We start from the raw sequence: 22,666 nt of genomic DNA, 5'->3' as shown, positions 1-22,666 counted from the left end.
TAGCACTGTCCTGCCATTGTTCATTGATTTGCTCTAGCAGGTACCAGTAACGTTTCCACTGTGAGAGTTTTTCTGACTGTTTTTAGCATATCGATTACACCACGGAGAGCTTGCTAGGCTCTGCTGTGTGGGCGAGATACTCTCGATAGCTTCCTGGGTTCTCCAAGAGGGATGGGGACTCGAACCCGAGTCAGCCACATGCAAGGTAAACGCCCTACCCGCTTGCTATCGCTCCAGTCCAGCCTTATACTACATTCTAAAATCTGTCATCACTGGCAACTGCAATAATTTTGCTTTGGAAGCACATACTCTAAGAATATTCAGCAAAGTAGACTTTTTCTACTATTTACTAATGCCGCTGCCTGTGTACAGTGTTATCAAGGCCATAAACCAGGGCCTCGCATCCACAGGACCTCACAGCACTACAAGCCTGGCCCTGCATATGGATTTCTATTTAAAGCAGCCTGCTTGCACATTTATTTGCTCTGCAAGTGAAGGTTTAGAGTGAATGAATGAGCAGCCTTCAGATGAAGATGGTTAAGTCACTGACTCTTTCCTCCTGGTGCTTCATCTCTATGCACACGCCTGTGTCTCTGTTCATTAAGAGCTTTGGGCACTAGGCTGCCCTCCATGCATTTACCAAACGTTTCTCAGTTGCAGAAAGACCTTTCCATTTCTTTTGGATGAGGCATGTCAGCTTTGTTCTGCGCAGGTGCCTTCCAAAAGACTCAATTAAGAAGTCTCCGTGACATATCGCCGAGATGTAAGGAAACAGTGTCTAACTTCAAACTCCTTACTTTTTGTTTGTATGAATTCAAGGCAGCCCTCAGCCTATTTGTCTGCAAAATCGGAATAATCCTAGTACCTATCTCCTAGAATGGCATGAGTATTCACGGAGGTAGTAACAGCACCTAATATTGGATATTATATTGGGCAGTTTTAGCTCTTTCAGATTTGTGCCAGTTATCTTTCCAGTTACCCTAGTACTCTGCTATTATGGTCAACTTAAATCTGAAGGATGTAACTTTATTCTCTCTGCAAAGAGATCATTGTAGCAGCAATAACATGCTAGACATCAAGGGTAGAGCAAACAGACAGCTACAGTAGAAGCAAACAAAGGTCAATGGCAAGACAATGCAGAATTTCCCTCCCCACCTCTACACATTACCTCGCTTCTCAAAACTCTTGGCAACACAAAGGTAGAATCTGAAAATAAAATGAAAAATTACCATTTTCACTGAGCTCTATAAAGTGGCAGCATGACTAAAATATTCTTCACTAATTTTAATTTTCTATGTCAAATCAGAAAGAACAAAAAGAAATTAAGAATTTAAAGTGCCCATTCTCTGTAAAATGAGGTTGATTAGACCTACATTGGGTTTATCAATAATGAGTGTGATCTAAAGAAAAAGTTCAATCTGACATTTTTCCAGCATAAACCATAATTACAAATGATGGACGTATTACTCATATCTAAACAGTAACTATGTATCATTAAAGACATGAAGGATGTCATTAAACATATATTTATCTTATTTATCAAAGACTTTCTGCATCTTAAAATATCTGAATAACAATTTTTTCCAGAGTAGTGTTGATTTTCCCCGCCAGCTGAACAGAGTTTGTCTTTGCAGGTGGCTCAGGGGGAAGTCCAAGAGAATTCTAGGGGAGTGACAGGGCACACATTCAGGCTGTGTGCACTGGATGTTAAGGAAGGTGAGGTGGGCTGCCAGACTGCACCCTTAAATCTTTTCATCCAAGTTGATTCCTCATTCATTGTCAGAGGGCCCATGATTGATGGGACAGCTGTGATCCAACCAAGTATTAAAAAAAATTCCATACTCCTATTGCTCTAGCTGTGTTTTTCAGACAAGAAGATAATTAATTCTGGGCTTTAGCAATAGTATACGGCAGGCAGGGTGTGTGACTTGTACTTGGCCAACCCAGGTTCAATCCCCAGCAATGCCTGCAGTAATTCCTGACACCGCTGGGTGTGGCTCAAAAGGAAATGTTGGACAATGGCACCGGTGCGCTCAGTGGCTCCTCCACTGTGGGGTGTTGTCAGCCAACCATCAGGTGACCTGGGAGTTACTGTAAAGGAGTTACTGGCATTACTGGTGCTACTGGCGTCTGTTACGTTCCTTATTGGCATTACTGGCGTTACTGGTGTTATTGGCGCCTGTTATATTACTGGTGCCCACTCGAACAAATCGATGACAAATGGGATGGCAGCAATACAGTGATGTGTGTGTGTATATATATATGTATATGTATGTATATATATGTGTATATACACATATATATGTGTGTGTATATATATATATATATCACAACACAGCATAGCACAGTCAGCCCATTGTTCATCGATTTGCTCATGCAGGCACCAGTAACATTTCCATTGTGAAACTTCTTGTTACTGTTTTTGGCATATCGAATACGCCATGGGTAGCTTGCCAGGTTCTGCAATAGCAGGCACGATACTCTTGGTAGCTTTCCAGGCTCTCCAAGAGGGACAGAGGAATCGAACCCGGGTCAGCCACGTGCAAGGCAAACGCCCTACCCGCTGTGCTATAGCTCCAGCCCATATATATATATATATATATATATATATATATATATATATATGTGTGTGTGTGTGTGTGTGTGTGTGTGTAATATGTATGTGTGCATATATAAATTCCATTTGACAAGACTGTATAACATACCACCATAAAATGTAATGGCTCAAAGCAACAGTCAGTGTTCCGCTAGCTTGGCCAGTGCTCCAGCATAGGGCTTCATTTAAAGAAGAGTTTGGCAAGGGCTTGAGCTGAGACACACTAGGGAAGCCAAATTTTTCTTGCTCTCCCCGTGGCCTCTGCACCTACCTCTCCACATGCTCTTTCCAGAGTAGTACACAGACTTGCAACATGCGCTCCAGGGTTCCAGGAAGCACAGTGACAGGTTAGCAGGCCTTCTTCGGTCTTAGATCCAGAGTCAGCGCGTGTTTGACATGTATGGGGCAGAAGTCTAGGCCAGAGGACACTAGGGCATGACTATTGAGGTATAGTTCATACCTAGGGCTGCCACCTTGGGGTTTTGAACTGTTTTATCTCCAGGTTTTCCTGGGCTAGTGCTAGAAATGCAACCCATCACTTTCTCCCCCAGAACTCAGTGATATGAGCAGTACTGCTGCAAAGGAGGCTGAGAATCTCAGTCTTAGTTAAGTAGCGGTGAAAAAAGCCTCTGAGCAGCCAGTCAATGCTTCTGTCTGTTTCTGTGACTCTGTTATTGCCTTTTGAAGGGAATGACACTTGGCACCTGCGCAGCTTAGCACATGCACAATCAATTTCATTTTTTTTCTTTTCTCATTTTTATTCTCTCTCCTCTCCTCTCTGTCTCTCTCTTTTTGTTTAGGGTCACACCCTGCTGACTTTGGACTCTATTTCTCAGTACTTAAAGGACCATATGCAGCTCTGAGGACTGATCTTGGGTCTGTTCCATGCAAGGCAAATGCCTTAATCATACCCAAATTTCTATTATTTTAATAGAAGTTATTCTTTTAATTATTTGTCTCGATGGCAAATGTTATGCCGTTAAAGTCAACACACATGCCATGCTAAGGAATTTGGATTTTCTCCTGGAGCTAAATAGATAACAGTAAAGAGTTGTAAGCAAAAGGGTGCTATAACCAGAATTGTATTCAGTCTCCAAATTTGGTAGAGTACTGTAGCACTGTAGCACTGTCCTCTCTTTGCTCATCGATTTGCTCAAGTGGGCACAAGTAACATCTCCATTGTGAGACTTGTTACTGTTTTTGACATATTGAATACACCCCATTTGCTTAATATCACAGGATACTAAACTGATTTTGTGATTAAATAATCTTGTGATCTGCTTAATATAACAAAATTATTTCATGACAAAATCAGTTTAGAATCTTAGGATCTAAGTTCTAACCAGTTATCCTTGCCACTATATAATCATACTCCCACTAACTGTACTTCCAAGGAAGAATGAGACCCCTGCTACCAGTATTTTTATAAGTGAAGAAGAAATCCTATTTATCTATTAATAATTTGAAAGACTGGGGCTGGAGCAATAGCACAGTGAGTAGGGCATTTGCCTTGCACACAGCCTACCCAGGTTCGATTCCTCCTTCCTCTCGGAGACACTGGCAAGCTATCTAGAGTATCCCGCCCTCACGGCAGAGCCCGGCAAGCTCCCCATGGCGTATTCAGTATGCCAAAAACAGTAACAACAAGTCTCACAATGGAGATGTTACTGGTGCCCGCTTGAGCAAATCAAGGATGACAGTGCTACAGTCCCTATCCCCCTATAACCAGAGCGTGGACTTGGTAAAGTACTGTAATATTTTTGTCCTGAGTGCAAGATGCCCCCTGTAGTGTCAACAGAAACTGTCCACAATAAAAGTTGAGAAGAAATAGTAAAAGCTTGATACCATAGATTCTGAGACTATAAATTTTACTTGTATTCTTTGATAGCAAAGAGTTAAATTGGTAAAAGGTATTGTATTCCTGGTAAACAAAACCCTTCCATGGACTGAAACTTTTAATCTCTTCTGTTTCTAAGACTGTATTTTTCTTTGAACCACTCAGACTGTTAACTCTATTTGAGTGACCTGGGAGCCTCTCATGAGTTTTACCTAAGGATCTAATATTTACATCTTAAAGAAAACTGCTTACCTTCACCCCTTTTTACTGGGTTGACTGCATTTATCCAAAGAACATTCGAGATACACAGCTTCTCCATTAAGTCTGTGCCTCCTCTCAAGTCCAGTCTTGGTCACACTCTTAAAATGGACTAGGAATTTCACAAAACATTGTCTCTTGAGATTAATTGAGATTCTCTACTTAAAGAAATAGTTGCCTTCTTGTGAAATATTTTTTACCTGATCATAGTTTTCTCCATCAAATCACCAATAGGCAGGTTATCCTTGTCTCTTTTTGAATTTTCTCTTTTTGTGGACCCCACCACCCAGGAGTGTTCCAGAACCATGCAGTATTGGGGCATTAAGCCTGGGGTTCCTGCATGCAGAACATGTTTTCAGCCCGTTGAACTGTCTTCCTGTCCATGGTCATCATTCTTATTTATCCGCTGTGTCGATTTTTTCATTAGCCGCATAATGGTTAGGCTCACAAATGCATTTATTATGAGCTGTGACTCCTTGGGCAAGCCTTTAATATCTCCGATCTTCTGTTTTCTCCTCTGTAATAGCATCTGATTATATAATATATTCTATATATACTATAATATATTCTATATATATATACTATAACATATGACATCTGACATCTGATAGCCTAGCTCTCCCTCTTGGAGAAGCTGGAAAGCTACCAAGACTTTACTGCCAGCATGGGAGAGCCTTTCAAGCTCCCCATGGCATATTAATATCCCAAATACAGTAACAGATATACACATAACTCTCAGAGAGCCTGGTAAACTACTGAAAGTAGCCCACCCGCACTGGCAGAGCCTGGCAAGCTACCCATGGTGTATTCGATATGCCAAAAACAGTAACGATAGGTCTCATTCCCCTGACCCTAACAGAGCCTCCAATTGTTGGAAAAGACAAGTAAGGATAGGCTGTTAAAATCTCAGGGCTGAGTGTAATAGAGACGTTACTGGTGCCCGCTCGAGTAAACCTATTAACAACGGATGACAGTGATACAGTGAATAAGGAAATAATAATGTAAGTTCCGTTTCAGTGCTATTTAATGGTTAAATCACACAGTATCCACAGGATGCTTAGAACAATGCAGATCACTTAACACTCAAGAACTAGATGTTACTTCTGTCTATTCATAAATTAAAGGGTCATTTACCTAAAAGTGACACATCAATCACTTATTATCAACTTCATGTGAAGTATTATATTAGATAATTTGAATGAAGGTCTAAATTCCATTAAATGAGTGCCCGGATTTCATGGACTGTAGTCATTATGGGCTCAAATGATTCTGTTCAAATAATAGGTTGAGGGGGTCATGAAGGTGAGGGCCTATGCAGTCACATGTAGATTTTTACACTGAATTTCTCTTTAAGTGTAAATGTTCTAGTAAAGAAAACCATCTGACATGTTTTATTGTTTTGAAATTCCTTCCTCTTGCTAAATAAATACCAGCCTTAACAGAAGCTGTGTGTGGCTTACATCAAATGATGATTAACCTCATGGAATCCTAGTCAAAAAAATGTACCGAGTCCCTAAATTTTGAGTCAGCTATATCTTCCATGAGATCAGTGCTCAGTTTGTCAGTAATAATCACAGTAACTTTTTGCTTGGAATTCACCTGACACAAAAGAGGACTAGAACTTCATATCGACTGGGAAACAAAGATGTCATTTTATGTTGTTTTTGGTTCGGTGCCATGTGGAATATATAGAGATCAAGGTAATTAAAGACCAGGACATGTTTTTTTTTGTTTTATTTTTTTTAATTTTATTGAATCACCGTGAGACAGTTACAAGCTTTCATGTTTGGGTTACAATCACACAATGATCAAACACCCATCCCTCTACCAGTGTTCATTCCCCACCACCAATAGCCCTGGTATACCCCCCTTTCCCACCCTCCCCCTGCCTCCATGGCAGACAATTTCCCCCATACTCTCTCTCTCTACTTTTGGGCATTATGACTTGCAGCACAGATACTGAGAGATTATCATGTTTGCTCCATTATCGACTTTCAGCATGCATCTCCCATCCTGACTGATTCCTCCAGCCATCATTTTCCTAGTGATCCCTTCTCTATTCTAGCTGCCTTCTCCCCCAGCTCATGAGGCAGGACATGTTTTTTAATCTTTTCTTTTCTCTCTGGTCTTCATGGATTCCAACCTCCCCACCCCCACCCCAAGCCCCACCTGCAGCCTCTTAAACATTGCCACGTGATTACATCCACTCTGCCCTGTCACCCTCAGCTCAGGAAACCAACAACTTCTCCAGGACTATTGTTCCACAAAGAGCATAAAATTCAGAGCATGTGTTGTGTTCCAGTATAAAGAGAGGAGGAAACCTTTCCGTTTTGTAATGCCTGTGGCTTCTGTTCGAGACTGAACTCCCATGATTTTAAAATATAATTTAAGTATCGAGAATTTGTCCTCAACAAAGAAATCCCCCCTAAGTGCTTTATCACGTTCTCGGAGGGTTTTATCCGAGGCTTCCAGCATTCTTTGGTTGATTCCTAATAAGGACAGTTTGCAAAGTTGCAATCCAATTACCATTTGTAGATCCCTGTGGAAAAGAGATTTTTTGTTTTGAGGAATCCTTTGCTAACTCCACAGTATCTCTTCAAAATAGTCTGATTAAAATAAAAAGCAGGAAATCCAGTTTCCATTTCTCTGCATTCTTTTTGTCCCTTCCCCCCTCTCTTTCACACTCACTCACTCAGTGACAAGGCCAGCCTCCATTCTGAGGGGACAGGAACTTCTCAACGGTCCGATGAAAAGATTGCATTTTTGAGTCGTGAGATTCACGGTAGCGGAGGTCTCTGGCAACAAAAGGTATCGCGGGAGTCACAGCTATGTCAGCTGGGCCTTTTCTCAGGCACTCGAGACAGTCTGCCATTTCAGGATGCATTTTTTACACACAAAAATCATTTTTTTAAACAGACGCAAGTTCCTACTCCAAGCTTAGTTCACTTAAATTAGAGAGGACACCACAGACGCAGCCGGATAGAATTCATGGGTAAGCCGTATAAATATCTATACTTCTACTTCTTATCCAGAGTATTACTGGGATAAAAATGTTGTGATTCTTCCATCTCTTGCGTGTGCTTTAGGGAGAGAAGTGGATCGATCAGCATCTGAGATGTGTGACAGTTAAATACTGTCTGTGCCAATAGATATTTGTGAGATTATTTTTAGATTGATCGATAATGTGGAGCAGTTTGAAATGAGGAAACTGAAGCAGGAAGACGTGTGCCAGGGTGTAATTCACCAACATAATTGGGCTGATGTTTTGCACAAGCTGTTTTGAGGTCTGAAAAACTAAAGCGGCTTATCTTCTTTCCCCTCTGGACTTTTTGAACCTGGAGCAACAGTTCCGTGGCTGTGCTTGTAAAAAATATGGGCTGTGGCGAATAACTGAGATATTCAAGAAAGTTAATCATAACTCAAATGTGCTGTGTTTTATAAAAGGAAAATCTTGAGCTTCTGGATTTTTACACAATGTTTGGCTTACCTTATTAGAAGGGTATGTCTCGGAACAAAAAGAATTGGTTATGGAAAGAGACAAACTGTGAGAATTCTGTCTCAGACCCCAGGCTGCTCTGGCAGAAGTCCCTGGAGTTTTTTGACCCTTTTTTGACCAGTTTGCAAAGGGCACCAGGACTGGACTGATACATTATGAGAAGTATTATGAAAAATATATGAAATAGTGTTTATAGGTCTAAAGTTCACATCTTGGCTTCAAATCCCAACTCTTCCACTTACTCTGTGATCCTAGTAAGTGAGTTAAGACTCAGGCCTTAGCTTTACTATCTCAAACATGGGGATAATAATGGTAACACTGTCTTAGAGGATGCATCGGAATCAAAGGGCTGTGGGCTATTGATAAATGACTGTAGCCTTTTCACGGTCAAAACCATCCTGAGCGGAGAGTGTCAGGGGCTCTGTAACTCATTTCAGCAAACTTAATTTCATTATAGACGAACAAGAATATCAGCTACTGGTCTTGTCACTAAGAAGTTTCTTGTTCTTGCAAGTGGTTCTATTTATTGTAGCCCTGGGATCTATGAGGATGTTTTACTTCTTCTCCATCCATCCAAAACTCTACTGAAGCTTAAAATTCGGAATTTAATTCATGGCTAGTAGACAAGTCACAATTGAACTAGGGACATGTAGAAATGAAATTGCCTTTGTTCAAAGGCTTCTGCCTTTGAGGACCGCTAAAATGAGGCTGTCTGTCCCTCTATGCTGACTAGTGGAAAGTTTCTTCATGAGTGACATTTGTCTTTTGAACCTCACTTGGGCTGATAACATTTTTTTCCACTTTCTAGCTTTATTGGTAATCCAGATGAACAGGCAGTTTACAGACAGCTTCTTTTACTTCATCCTACCTTTTTACTAGTTTTTTTTCACATTTTTTACATTAATTCTACTTCTTTTATCTTCATTTATTTCCCTTTATTTCTTGTTTTGTTCTTCCTCCTTCCTTTCTTTCTGTGCTTCCCTTCTTTCCTTCCTGCCTTCTTTTTCATGTGGTGCCAGCTATGGAACCCATGGCTTCATGCATGAAGGCATACACTCTTATCACTGAGTAACAAGCCCAGCCCTAGCAAGCTCTTTCAGATGCTGCCCAAAGAAACAAAATCTTAGGGAAAGAGAAATGTCTTGATCCTAAAGACAAATCCTAATCATAGTTGCATCTTTTTGCATTCTAATCAGAGGTCAGACAACTTTTTATATAAAGGGCCTAGAAGTAAATACGTTTGGCTTTGCACGCCAGTTTCCTTTGCAGCTACTCAAAGCTTGTGTTGTAACCTGAAAGTTGCAAGAAAATTAAATTCATTAGTACCTAAATGAATTTGTGAGGCTATTTTCCAATAAAGCCTTATTTACAGTAGGCAGGATTTAGCAATCAAGCTTTATTTTCAATAAAGCTTTATTTGCAATAGGCAGGATTTGACACACAGTTTATGAAACGCTGGCATAGGGAGGACAATAGCCTGCTAAAAGTGGCAGGACTGGCAAGTGGTCAGAACAAGATTCAAACCAGGAAGCCCATGTTTCTAACCAGGGCCTGAAGCCACCCTATTTCAGTTCACTTTGTCCTGGAGATGCTCATTCCCTCCCGTTACTGAGGATGCTTTCAAACATCGTCTCAGTCCAGTTGGCCTGGAACATTCCTAATATTCTTGGTTTCCCTGACTCTATTCTACTTTCTCTTTTCTTGAGTTTTTCATCTGTTATGTGCTATGTAATTTACTCATTTGTTATCTTTGTTTCTTATCTTCTTCCTCATTATCCTGGGAACACCATGAATAGAAGGCTCTTGGTTTTGTTTCCCGGTGAATTCCAAGGACCTCCAACAGTACATTACCTCTAGAAATTATGGTTTTGTTGAATGAGTGACATATTTTGACACTCCTTGTGTAGAAATAAAGAGCTGAAATACCAAGAAAAAATTAAAATTGACTGCCAAAAGTGCATTTCCAAATGTTCAGAATGTTCTGAATATCCTACTTTCAAAAAAAGCCAAGAGACATCAGTAAAATATAAGAATGATGAATGATGCAGTAAAAGGGTTAAATCTTTTTAAATCTCTACCAAGGATTGTCAGGAGAACCAAGAGAAAGAGCCTCAGTAAATGTTGTTCTGTGAGTTCATAAAGAAATGAGTCCAAACAAACCACATGACAGCTATGCAAATACCCTCAGCTTTGCCTGGAAGCTCGTGAAGAAGGGAGTTCCTAGTCACTGGTGATGTGTTTATTTTGGAGTTATAAAGAACTAGGCATCCCTTTTTAGAAATGTTGGTTGTGAGCCTGGTATTTAAACGAATGCCGTGCTTCAGCAACACACTGTCACTATCTGAGGACCATGAGTGTACTAATTATTAATAAATAGCAGCTGACTACAGTTAGAAATTAGTTCAAAGAAACTCATCCCCTGGCATAGCTGATATAACTGGCATTTTTTCACGTCTTATCTTGCTGATCTAGTGTTTTCTCCTGTTTCTCACTCCCATGGAGCCATAATCCAGCTGGTTAACTTGTAAGCATGCATCTAGCAAGAGTGTCTTTCATGTCGCGGAACCAGTTTGTTGTGAACTCAACACATATTTGCTTAGAGTTTTGGTGTCATTAAACCTACCAGGTTTGAAATGAAGATTAGTGATATCACTGATAATTGATTCATTTTTAACAATAAAAACCACTTCAGAGATTGGTGGAAGCTAATAAGGACTTTGTAAAAAATTTACTTGCCTTTGTTCCATCCAGACCTGATACAGTCTTTCTTCTCTGCTCCACTTCACTGATAATGAACCTGAGGCTTAGGGATGCTCTTAATGTTGAAAAAAGCACACATCTATCTGAACCGGAGTCTTCACTTCAACATCTGTGCATTTCTCTCTTCAAGTGAAAGTAAGGATCATGTGGGGATGCTGGTTTACAATGGAGGTGGTTGGGCTCCATTCCTTATGATCTTAATTTCCTAAATGTGCCTTAAAACTCAGCACTCTGAACGTTTACTAAGAATCATCTGCTTAGATAATAACTACCCCACGTCCATAGGCCAAAATTGGAGCAGCATTATCTCACTACTGCTGTCTTCCTTGGCCTTGGTAAGTTTATAGTTGGATGAGGTTAGAGAGATACTGCAATTAGAGACTAGTCTCAAGGATATAAGAAAACAATGTGGTATAGAGCAAAACCAAAATTATCTCAATCAATTTTATTTCATGGGAAAATCAAGTCTGTTTGTAAAGATGCAATTTAACTCAAAAGAATGACCTTTATGCATAACTCAAGGATATTAGATTGTTGGTTTTTCAGATTATCTTCTACTTCTTTTTCTAAATATGGAGGCATGTACTTATGATTGGAAAGAAATCTTAATGCTCTTGATGAGTTGTTCTCCAATTCATCAAGATTCTATTGTATTGTTACTTTTTTGTTTTCCTTGTCTAAATTGTTTTGTGATGTTTTGTTTCATAATGCTGCTTTAAAACATTTTATGATTCTGTTTATTCACATAGTATACAGAATAATACCAAAATAACACACAGGCAAAGTAAAATGTAGAAGGAATATATAACGCATACCCTTGGTGATTAGCAAAACAAATCAATGATTGCTAATATCTCCTGATACCATCATTTTAAGGAAAGTCTCTGTAGCTTGATTCTGAACGCAGACCTAATTTATACTGGCCAGGGTTTGTCGATCTTTCTACTGTGTACATGTTGGACGAGATATTTCTTTACTTTAGGGGTGGTGGGACACTGCTTTGTGCATTACAGGATACAGGATATGAAACTCATGTCTGTCCTCTAATCACTATATGTCAGTAGCAAACCCTCCCAGAGGCATGAGAGTCAAAAATGTGCCAGACAAATGTCTCTTTTGGATGTAAAAGCACCTCCGAGTATTGGTACCCTTTATTAATTCTGTCCCATCGTACTCCAGAATCAAAGACTAGTTTTACCACAGTCAAGACATTTCCGCTACCCAGAAACATTTGCTCAGTTTCAAATTCACTTCCATTTTTACAACTGAAAGAAATTTAAAGTCATCCATTTTCAGTCTTTAAGTGAAAATTCCTAGGATGACCACTCAAAAGACTGTATCCAGAAAGTCTTAAAGTGAGTCATTCATTTATGAGCTAAACAGTCGCAAGGAACAATGCCAGCCTGGAACACACATTCACGAGCTATGGACCAGCCAAAAACTCTTTTCTAGGAGGTGCTGCTGGGTTTAATGCACACCCAGTGCTTGTTTATCATTTGGGGTCTATGTTGTGAGGGTCACACATGGGACTGATGTGTGTGTGCTCTGGTATTCTTGCACCTTTATTCTTGCACTCATATTCTAGTAATGTTTTGCTCATCACAGATTGTTTTTTCAAAAGACTAAATCTTAAAATCCAGAGGAAGTTTTTCACATTGATACAATAATTACACGGGTTGGGTAGTTTTACAATTTCTTATTGAACTCACAAACATACATTATTCAATTATTCTCTAGGTTTACAAATATTCAGTTACTTAAGTACCAGGTACTATTATGGATACCAGGAACAAGAAAGTGAATATAGCAGACAATTTATTTATGAATCTGGCTAATTAGGTGTAGGGTCTTGATCTGGGGTTCCTAGGCTTTGATCTTTGGAACCTGACAGTGGATAAGAAATAAATGTATGTAAGGTATCCTCATCTGTAATTCAGGGCTTAAGTGTAAATCACAGGTTAACTGTGGTCATTGGGCCTAGTCCAGCCTGCTGCCTGTTTTTTGTATGACCGGTCAGCTCAGAATGGTTTCTCCATTTTCAAATAGTTGAAACAAAGAAAAAGACAAATATTCTATAATTTGAAAAGTCAAATGAGATTCGATTTTTAGTGTCCAGGAGTCAAGATTTATTGGAACTTTTATTTATGTCTGGTTTATGGCTGTTTTTTTGCTGCATTGGCAGGGATCAGTAGTTGCAACATGTACCGTATGACCCACAAGCCTGAGTGTTTACTATATAGAAGTCTCTATGATTCTGTTCTACAGCAATAGCCTTCCAGAGTTCTTCTCTTGGGACCTCATTGTCACTGTCATCCCGTTGTTCATCGATTTGTTCGAGTGAGCACCAGTAAAGTCTCTCATTGAGAGACTTATTGTTACTGTTTTTGGCATATCCAATACGCATGAGTAGATTGCCAGGCTCTGCCGTGCGGGCTCCATACTCTCGGTAGCTTGCCGGGCTCTCCGAGAGGGGCGGAGGAATCGAACAAGGAATCGAACACGGGTTGGCCGCGTGAAAGGCGAACGCCCAACCGCTGTGCTATCGCTCCAGCCTTGGGACCTCTCCAAATAAAATTATTGGTAATTGTATCTGTCAGTCATGTAGCAGTACTGAAGCACCAAGAAGTAGGGGGACAAGAATCTGATGGGAGGTTAAGCCTTGCTCCTTTTTGGTGTTCAGGAGCACACCCTCCTCTCAACTCTCTCCCCATCATTCGAGCAACCACACATCCACCAAACTCCATCCCACTGCTTCTGTCTTAATGCCTTATGACTGATATAGCAAATTACCATAAGCTTAAAACATCACAAGTTTCTGATCAGAAAGTTCTGGAACCCGGAAGTCTGACATGGGAATCAATGCACTAAATCTAAGCCAAAATTTCCTTTTGGTGACTCAAGGGAAGAACCTGGGCCTGCTTTTGTTGCCCTTAAAAGTCAACTATGTTCTTTGGTTCAGGATTACATTTTCAGGGCCTGGAGCGAGAGCACAGTGGGTAGGGCATTTGCCTTGCATGTGTCCAACCCGGGTTCGAATCCCAGCATCCCATATGGTCCCCCGAGCATGGTCAGTAGTAATTCCTGAGTGCATGAGCCAGGAGTAACTCCTGTGCATCACCAGGTGTGACCCCCCCCAAAAAAAAACAGGATTACATTTTCAGATCTCTGTGTGTATGTGTGTATGTGTGTATGTGTCTATCTGTCTGTCTCTGTCTCTCTCTGTCTCTCTCTCTCTCTCTCTCACACACACACACACTTCTTGAATTGTGTACTACATTTCGTTCTCTAATCATGCCACTCTGTCCCTCTTTAATACAAATTATGATTGGGTCAGAATCATTGGAATAATCTTCAAGAGCCCTATTCCAGATTCCCTTAACTTGATCACATTTATCAAGCTCCTTTCCACATGTAACATTCACAGTTTCTGGGTGAAGGACATGATCATCTTTGAGCTCCACCTTCTACCCAGTTACTTTGTTCTGTACTTATCTCTACCTCAGTAGAACACATAGCCAAAGGGACCCTCGCATGCTTGTAACTACCAGTTAGTTATATATAAAGGTTTTAGACTCATGAAATACTATGCAGCCATAAGGAAAGTCGAAAACTTCCCCTTTGCTAAAACTTGCTTGGGACTGGAGGGAGTTATGCTAAGTAAGTCAGAGTGAGGAGGATAAATGCCAGATGATCTCACTCATCTGTGATATAGAGAGAAACAATACAAGGCAGTGAAATGTATCAAATCCATGGCCCTGAATTACTCCATGGCCGAGAATTCCAAGTAAGGGTAGAGGGGTATGATGTGGTAGACTGCATGCAGCATTTGATGAGAGTCTAGGTCATTTTGGTACTGCTGAAGTGAGAAAGTATCAAAACAATAAGCATTAACACAATATGTTAATATTCTGACTCAATTTCTAATTAAAATTTTCTTTTCTTTTCTTTTCTCTTTTTTGCATTTTGGGTTACACCTGGCAATGCACAGGGGTTACTCCTGGCTTGCACTCAGGAATTACTCCTGGTGGTGCTCAGGGGACCATATCAGATGCCAGGGATCGAACCTGGGTCGGCTGCGTGCAAGGCAAATGCCCTACCCACTGTGCTATCCCTCTAGCCACACATATAATTAAAATTTTAAATAAAATTTCTAAGTAGGAAGATGAGGTAATGGAATGGGATCTTCACATATTGATGAAGGGATGCTGAAAGTGATTTGAAATGTGGAATTGGAACACAGTATGCCTGAAAGTATTATTAACAGTATTGTAAATGACAGCATCTAAATCTAAATTAAATTTAAGTGTTAAAAAATCCCAAACAGAAACTTACACAGATTAAGATGTCTGAGCATATGTAGATGCTCCTTGTGAACTTGTCTAATCACCTACACTACGTTGTGTACTTTCTTTGGGCACTCAGCCTAGATACTCCACCCTCCGCTGCTGTAATCTCAAGACAGAGATGAGACAGGACAGAAATGGATTATTTTAGACTTCTGGATTCTTAATTATGAAGACTTAAATTGGAACCTTGTGATCATTTGAATAAGCATTGGACAAATCTTTTGAAAAAGGGCTCCTTTTAACTAATTTCAAAAGATCATGTGGAGTAAGATTATTCGACAAAGTGAGTCATCGTGACCCAACACTTAGTTATCACATGGCTTAAAAGCTGCACAACTAAAGTTTTATGAGTATTTATAAATACTTATAAGCAGGGATTGAACGCAGCATTTCTATCTTGATGAGGAAGCAATCGGTACTCTTCAAAGATGTTTGTTGGCCAGTATTGTGAATCCGGAAAGTCGCCCTCAAGAAGGGGATGATGCCTTTCCAAGGGCTGTGAAGGATGTTTCCAAAGTCCTCCCTTTTGCCCTGTCTGCAGAGCTATCTTTCGTCCATACACATGGGATGTGTGCATATGCTCTTTCTCATGTCCTCTGGAGAATGGGAACCTTGACTTTGATTCTATTTTAGCAGAAAATGTCTCTCTATATATGTGTACCTTTTTATTTTTATTTTTTTTTGTTTTTTGGGTCACACCTAGAGATGCACAAGAGTTACTCCTGGCTCTGCACTCAGGAATTACTCCTGGCGATGCTCAAGGGACCATATGGGATGCTGGGAATCGTACCCGGGTCGGCCCCATCCAAGGCAAATGCCCACCCCGTTGTGCTATCACTCCAGCCCCTATATGTGTACTTCTTAGTGATCACATATTTGCACTTATTGTGATGCATCTACCTCAGTGTATAGAGTACTATAGTCATTATATAGTCACTTGTATCACTTGTATCACTTGTATCACTTGTATTCCCGTTGATCTTCGATTTGCTCAAGCGGGCACTAGGAACAGGAAGAGCCTCAAATCTTTCATTCAGGGTTTTGAGGAATAAGTCTGACCATCTCATTGGTGGGTGGCCACGCGGTCTTTTGACGTCCCATGGAATCTAGTCGGTAACAGCTCTAGTCCAGCAGTCATCTCTGAATCGCATTACATGACCGGCCCATCTGATTTTTGATGCCTTGGCAAACGAGACAGCATCCCTGATTCTTGACCGTCGATGGAGGTCAGAAATCTGGATTCCTTCTCTCACTTGAGTGAGACGTGATACTCCCAGCATAGCTATTTCAATTCCTCTTTGGGATACCTGAATAGCATTGTCATCCTGCTTGTGTAGGGCGCAGGTCTCTGAGGCGTACGTTAGTGCAGGAAGAACAGTGGAATCGAAAATATGTGCCCAGAGTCGGAGTTCCTTCATCCTCTTAACCACTTCTACACTCTTAAAGGCGTTCCACACTGCTCTCTTCCTCCTGCGCTGTTCTGGCACCAAGTCGTTCCTCATGTTGAGTTCTCGACCCAGGTACACATAGCTGCTGCATCGAAGATGTTTGTTCCATTGAGAGCAAATGGATCATCAGGGACTAGTTCATTTTTCATGAGCATTATCTTGTTGAGGTTCAGCTGCAGTCTGACCTTTCCACACTCTCAGTCAAAGTTGGCCAGAATTTGCGCCACTTGGCTAATGTTTGGCGTTATCAGAACGATTTCATCAGTGAAGCGGAGGTGGTGTAGTTGCTGACCGTCTATCTTCACTCCCATTCCTTCACATTCCAGTCGTCGCATGACGTTCTCTAGGGTGGCACTAAAGAGTTTCAGTGAAATGGTATCACCATGCCGAACCCCTCTCTTTTCGTCAATGATCACTTCCTTGTAGAATGGTGAGATCCTGGTGGTGAATCCGTAATACAGCTCGCGGAGGATCTTGATGTACTGAGTTTGAACGCCCTGTTTGCCTAGGGCTTCGATGACCACTTCAGTCTCAACAGAATCGAAGGCCTTCTTTAAGTTGATGAAGATTAGACAGAGCAGTATCTTGAACTCTAGCAAAACTTCATTGAGTTTGGTCACTGTGTGGATATGGTCGATCATGCTGAATCCTTTTCAGAACCGTGCTTGCTCGCATGGTTGTCCTTCATCTAGTAGCCATTGTCGTGGATGTCTCCCTTCTTTTGCAACAGAACGGTCCTGCTGGTTTTCCACTGGGACAGAATACTCATTATATAGTACTATACAATCTACTATCATACTATATAATATCGTACACTATATAATACTATATAATACAATGACTATAGAGTACTATAGTCAATCAGTATATGCCATTAAGTGAGGAATTTAAGGGATTCAAGTTCATATTGTTGATCTTCATGTTGTCTAAATCTTGAATGTCTAATCATTCACAGAAATTATGTAGCTTTTCTTGCCTCAATTTTATCATCATTATTATATTATTACTATACTATTGTGGGGCTGGAGTGATAGCACAGCGGTAGGACATTTGCCTTTCATGCAGCCGACCCGGGTTCAATTCCTCTGCCCCTCTCGGAGAGCCCGGCAAACTACCAAGAGTATTGCGCCCGCACAGCAGAGCCTGGCAAGCTACCCGTGGCATATTTGATATGCCAAAACCAGTAACAATAGGTCTCACAATGAGAGACGTTACTGGTGCCCGCTCAAACAAATTGATGAGCAACGGGATGACAGTGACAGTGATACTATTGTGACATATATTACTATAATAATATGCATTATAAAATACTGAAATACTTCAGTCTATTTTATATGTTTTCATATAGTCTCTTCTATGATTGTTTAAAATTATCATATTCCTCAATTCTTTGAGAGATAGGTTCAAAATGGTAACCTGTCATGAGGCTATTGGAAGCAATAACTTTAAAGTCTTTGGCACAGTCATGGTGCACAGTATACCAACAACACTTGTTCATTCTTCCAGATATCTATCTGTGATCACAGGATTTTTTTTCTGTTCCCAAATAATAAAGTAAAAAATTCCCATATCGTTTCCTTTGGCTTATGTCCACATCATCCTATGGGACCAGTGATATTACTAAGATTCAAGGATTTCATTTTCTTTTTTTTTCATTTAGATCTGGTATAGATCTTTTTGTTAATTATTTTTAATTTTATTGAATCACCGCGAGATAGTTACAAGCTTACAATCTCATAATGATCAAACACCCATCCCTCCACCAGTGCACATTCCCCACCACCAATATCCCTGGAATACCCCCCTTTCCCACCCTACCTCTGCCTCTAAGGCAGACAATATTCCCCATACTCTCTCTGTACTTTTGAGCATTATAGCTTGCAGCTCAGACACTGAGAGGTCATCATGTTTGGTCCATTATCTACTTTTGGCATGCATCTCCCATCCCAACTGGTTCCTCCAGCCATCATTTTCTTAGTGATCCCTTCTCTATTCCATCTGCCTTTTCCCCTCCACTCATGAAGCAGTCTTCCAGCTATGGGGCAATCCCCCTGGCCCTTGTATCTACCGTCCTTGGGTGTCAGCCTCATTTGATACTACCCTACACTCCACAAATGAGTACAGTCCCTCTATGTCTGTCCCTCTCCTTCTGACTCATTTCATTTAGCATGATACTCTCCATGTTTAATCATTTATAAGCAAATATCATGACTTCATCTCTCCTAACAGCTGCATAGTATTCCATTGTGTAGATGTACCAAATTTTCTTTAACTAGTCATCTGTTCTAGGGCACTCGAGTTGTTTTCATATTTTGGCTATCGTGAACAGTGCTGCAATGAATATATAGGTACAGATGTCATTTCTACTTGCTCTTTTGCATCCTCGGGATATATTCCCAAAAGTGGTATTGGAGGGTCATATGGAAGCTCCATTTCTAGTTTTTGAAAGACTGTCCATATTGTTTTCCAGAAAGGCTGGACCAGTTGGCATTCCCACCAACAGTGAAAGAGCATCCCTTTTACCCCACATCCATGCCAGCACTGGTTGCTTTTGTTCTTTTGAATGTGTGTCAGTCTCGGTGGTATGAGATGATATCTCATTGTTGTTTTGATTTGCATCTCCCTGATGACTAGTGATGTGGAGCATTTTTTCATGTGCCTTTTGACCATTTTTATTTCGTTTTTGAGGAAACTTCTGTCCATTTCTTCTCCCCATTTTTGATGGGGTTGGAGGTTTTTTTCTTATACAATTCTACAAGTGTCTTGTATATCCTGGATATTAATCCCTTATCAGATGGGTATTGGGTAAATAATTTTTTTTGCTTTTTGGGTCACATCCGGTGGTGCACAGGGGTTACTCCTGGCTCTGTACTCAGGAATTACTCCTGGTGGTGCTCAGGGGACCATATGGGATGCTGGGATTCGAACCTGGGTAAGCTGCATGCAAGGCAAATGCCCTACCCGCTGTGGTATCGCTCTAGCCCCTATTTGGTAAATAATCCTTCCCATTCTGTGGGCTCTTTCTGTATTTTGGTCACTGTTTCTTTTGAATTGCAGAAGAATCTTCTTAGTTTGATGTAGTCTCATTTGTTTATGTTTGTTTCCACTTGCATGGTCAGTGCTGTTTTTTCCTTAAAGATGCTTTTAGCTTCAATGTCATGGAGAGTTCTGCCTACATTTTCTTCTATGAACCTTATAGATTCATCTCTGATATTGAGGTCTTTAATCCACTTTGATCTGACTTTTGTGCCTGGCATGAGACAGAGGTCAGAGTTCCTTTTTTTGCAGGTAGCTAAGGGATTTCATTTTCAATGCCTAGATTCCCTTGGGAACACGCCGATGAAGCCTGCTTGCCCATCCCCACCTGAGAAGGATGAGGTTTGTGAAAAGTGCATGAACCGTGTAACACTGTTTTTCCCCTTGGCTCGCAGGGTGATTTCACCTGGAACAGCATGTCAGGCCGCTCTGTGCAGCTGCAGACCGTCCCCATCCAGGGCCTCTCCGAGCTGGAGCGTGCTCGTCTTCAGGAAGTGGCGTTTACTCAGTTGCAGCAGGGTTGTGACCTAGGCTGCCAGATCACCATTCCTAAAGGTAAGGTTTTTGTCTGTGTTCCCATCTGGGAAGGCTGCAAGAAAAACATCTGCCCTGCCAGAGCACCAGCTGCATAGCCATCTCACACCTCAGGTTAACACAGGAAGGAAATGGTTGCTGGCTGGCATTCCAGTCCATTTTGAAAGACATGGTCAAGGCAGACAATTTGCATGTCAATTAATACGTTCATTTTGAGGGAAGATGAACTTGGAACATGAAAAAGAAAGTCATGTGTACCTCAGCAGGCTAACATGGCTTCAGAATAACTGACTAGACAGAACTTTCAGAATGTTCAGCTGGAAAGCTTAGGAGAAAAAACTTGTCTCTCAATAGGAGTTCAAAATTACTAGTTGAAAACACGGTTTCAACAGTCTGTGAATCACTTGACCTTATACAAACCCAAAACCAAATCAAGCATTATACCAGCGTTCACTCATGTTTTAAAGTTTATGTGGGCTGGAGAAATAGTCCATCAGGTAAGGCGCAGACCTTAAATGTGGCAGACCCAGCGGCACAATCCCCAGCACCACATATGACCTTTGAGTTATCCAGTGAGTCCTGAGTACAATGCCAGGACTAAATCCTGAGCACATTTTGTTGTGGTCCCAAAACTAAAAAATATATAAGCAAAATAAAAGTTTATGTATCTATGTATTGCAGTTACATTGCATCCTAAAATTAGTTAAGTTCCCGGTGCACCCCTGTAAGCTGGTAATTAATGGTCCTCAGAATCCAAAAGTTTGATTTTGTTTTTTTTAGTTATCTCATTTTCCTGTAGTCTTTCATCTGAAGTATCTATGGTGGGGTTTAATATTAAGACATTGGAGCCAGCACTAGCTCAGTTGTCTGATGCTTTTACAAACATAGAAACGATAAGTAGGATGTATTTGAAATCCTTTAATCTAAGCAAATCTCTTTCTGAATATTTACCATCTTCTATAAGGGTACTTTATAAGATGACTTAGTATGTCGCAGGAAGGAAGTGTGAGGTGGAATGAAAGGCTGTGATGTGATACAGAGAGAGAGAGAGAGAAAGAGAGAGCTCATTGGTTAGCAGACTGGAAGCTTAGGAAAGCAGGGGAGAGAGCCAGCTTCTAAGAGGTAGCAGGTTTCAGTATCTGCATACTTTTTTTCTGGTTTTCTTTTATTAGTATGTGGCGGGGCAGCTTCAAGGACATTTATTTATATTCTTTGCCTTCACCCCTCCGTGCACCTATAAGTGGTTTCAAGCAGGCCTGATTTTGCACCTCATTCAAGGGGGCATCTGGCAGTGTTATCACAGCTTGGTGGAGGATCCATCCCACATCTACTGGTGAGACTCCAGGGGTGCTCTTCAACTTTCTATACTGTCTAGAACAGCTCCCCACCACAATCCTGGACAGGTTCCTAAGGGTCCAAGTGCAAAGGCAGAGCAGCCTTGGAACACACGCAAACTCATGCTCCCATTCTGTCAACCGCGCTGCTGGCTATGCTGTGCAAGCTAGGCTCAGTGTGGGGACCGGAAAAGGCATGGGGTTTAGAGTATGAAGACCAGAGCTGAGGTTGTGCCCATCAATGTCCCCCATTGCAAGCTGGGGCTAGTCGCCCTCATAGCGGGAGACTCTACTTTGCCACAGAGACGGTGTTTCTCAGTGCTCGAGACTCCCTTTCAGCTCTAAGCTGGAATCTGCTGGTGGTTGTGAAAGTTCAGAAGGGAAAGGTCGCTGCAGTTCAGGAGCTGGAGGACAGGCGCATTTCCCTACTACCCTTACCTCCACCTTGCTCTTTGGGCTACCTTCCTCCCAAGGTGACTGCATCTGGGTTCTCTATGAGGAGGGTGTGCTGCCCCCCACCCCCATAGCTTTTCACAGGACTCTAATGCCTGGAGCCATTTAGCATCCCTTTCACAAGCACAGTTGACAATTTATGTTCTTGTAGAAAAAAGGATGAAAGAAATGTGGGCCTACACAGCTTGTACTGAAGAGAATGACCCTCTGGATTTGGGTAGAACCTGGGATGAGCAAATAACAGATAAGTTATCAGGGTACAGTAATCTTCAGAGCTTTGCTTTTAAACTCAGGTAATTTAATGCTTCTTTTTGTTCCTGCTTTTCAGATTCCCCTCTATAAATAAGCCAATTATAGGCAGCGCACAAAAAAAGTGGGAAAGTGAGCTATAAATATTTGAAAAAGACACTCAACATCATATTCATTAAAGATACAGAAACTAAAAAGCTAATCAACAATGATTTTTTTCCCTCTTTGGCATGATTCTAAAAGTAGGATAATATATTTTCTGAGAAAATAGTCATCCGTGTTGTTGTAAGAGTCTAATTGTTGCAAGACATCTTACAAG

General features: G+C 41.0%; 1 protein-coding gene across 4 annotated transcripts in view; it reads left to right on the top strand.

Moving 5' to 3' along the window:
• Positions 1-22,666, top strand: part of ARHGAP6 (Rho GTPase activating protein 6) — a 516,153-nt gene that overhangs the window by 410,067 nt on the left and 83,420 nt on the right. For all 4 annotated transcript variants that reach the window (XM_055121046.1, XM_055121047.1, XM_055121049.1 and 1 more), the window contains exon 2: positions 20,173-20,332. In XM_055121046.1, the coding sequence (XP_054977021.1) occupies positions 20,173-20,332 (160 nt within the window). The remainder of the gene's footprint in view (positions 1-20,172; positions 20,333-22,666) is intronic.

Source organism: Sorex araneus, chromosome X, assembly GCF_027595985.1.
Source record: "Sorex araneus isolate mSorAra2 chromosome X, mSorAra2.pri, whole genome shotgun sequence".
Lineage (NCBI taxonomy): Eukaryota > Metazoa > Chordata > Mammalia > Eulipotyphla > Soricidae > Sorex > Sorex araneus.
This window is presented reverse-complemented; position numbering and strand designations above follow the sequence as displayed.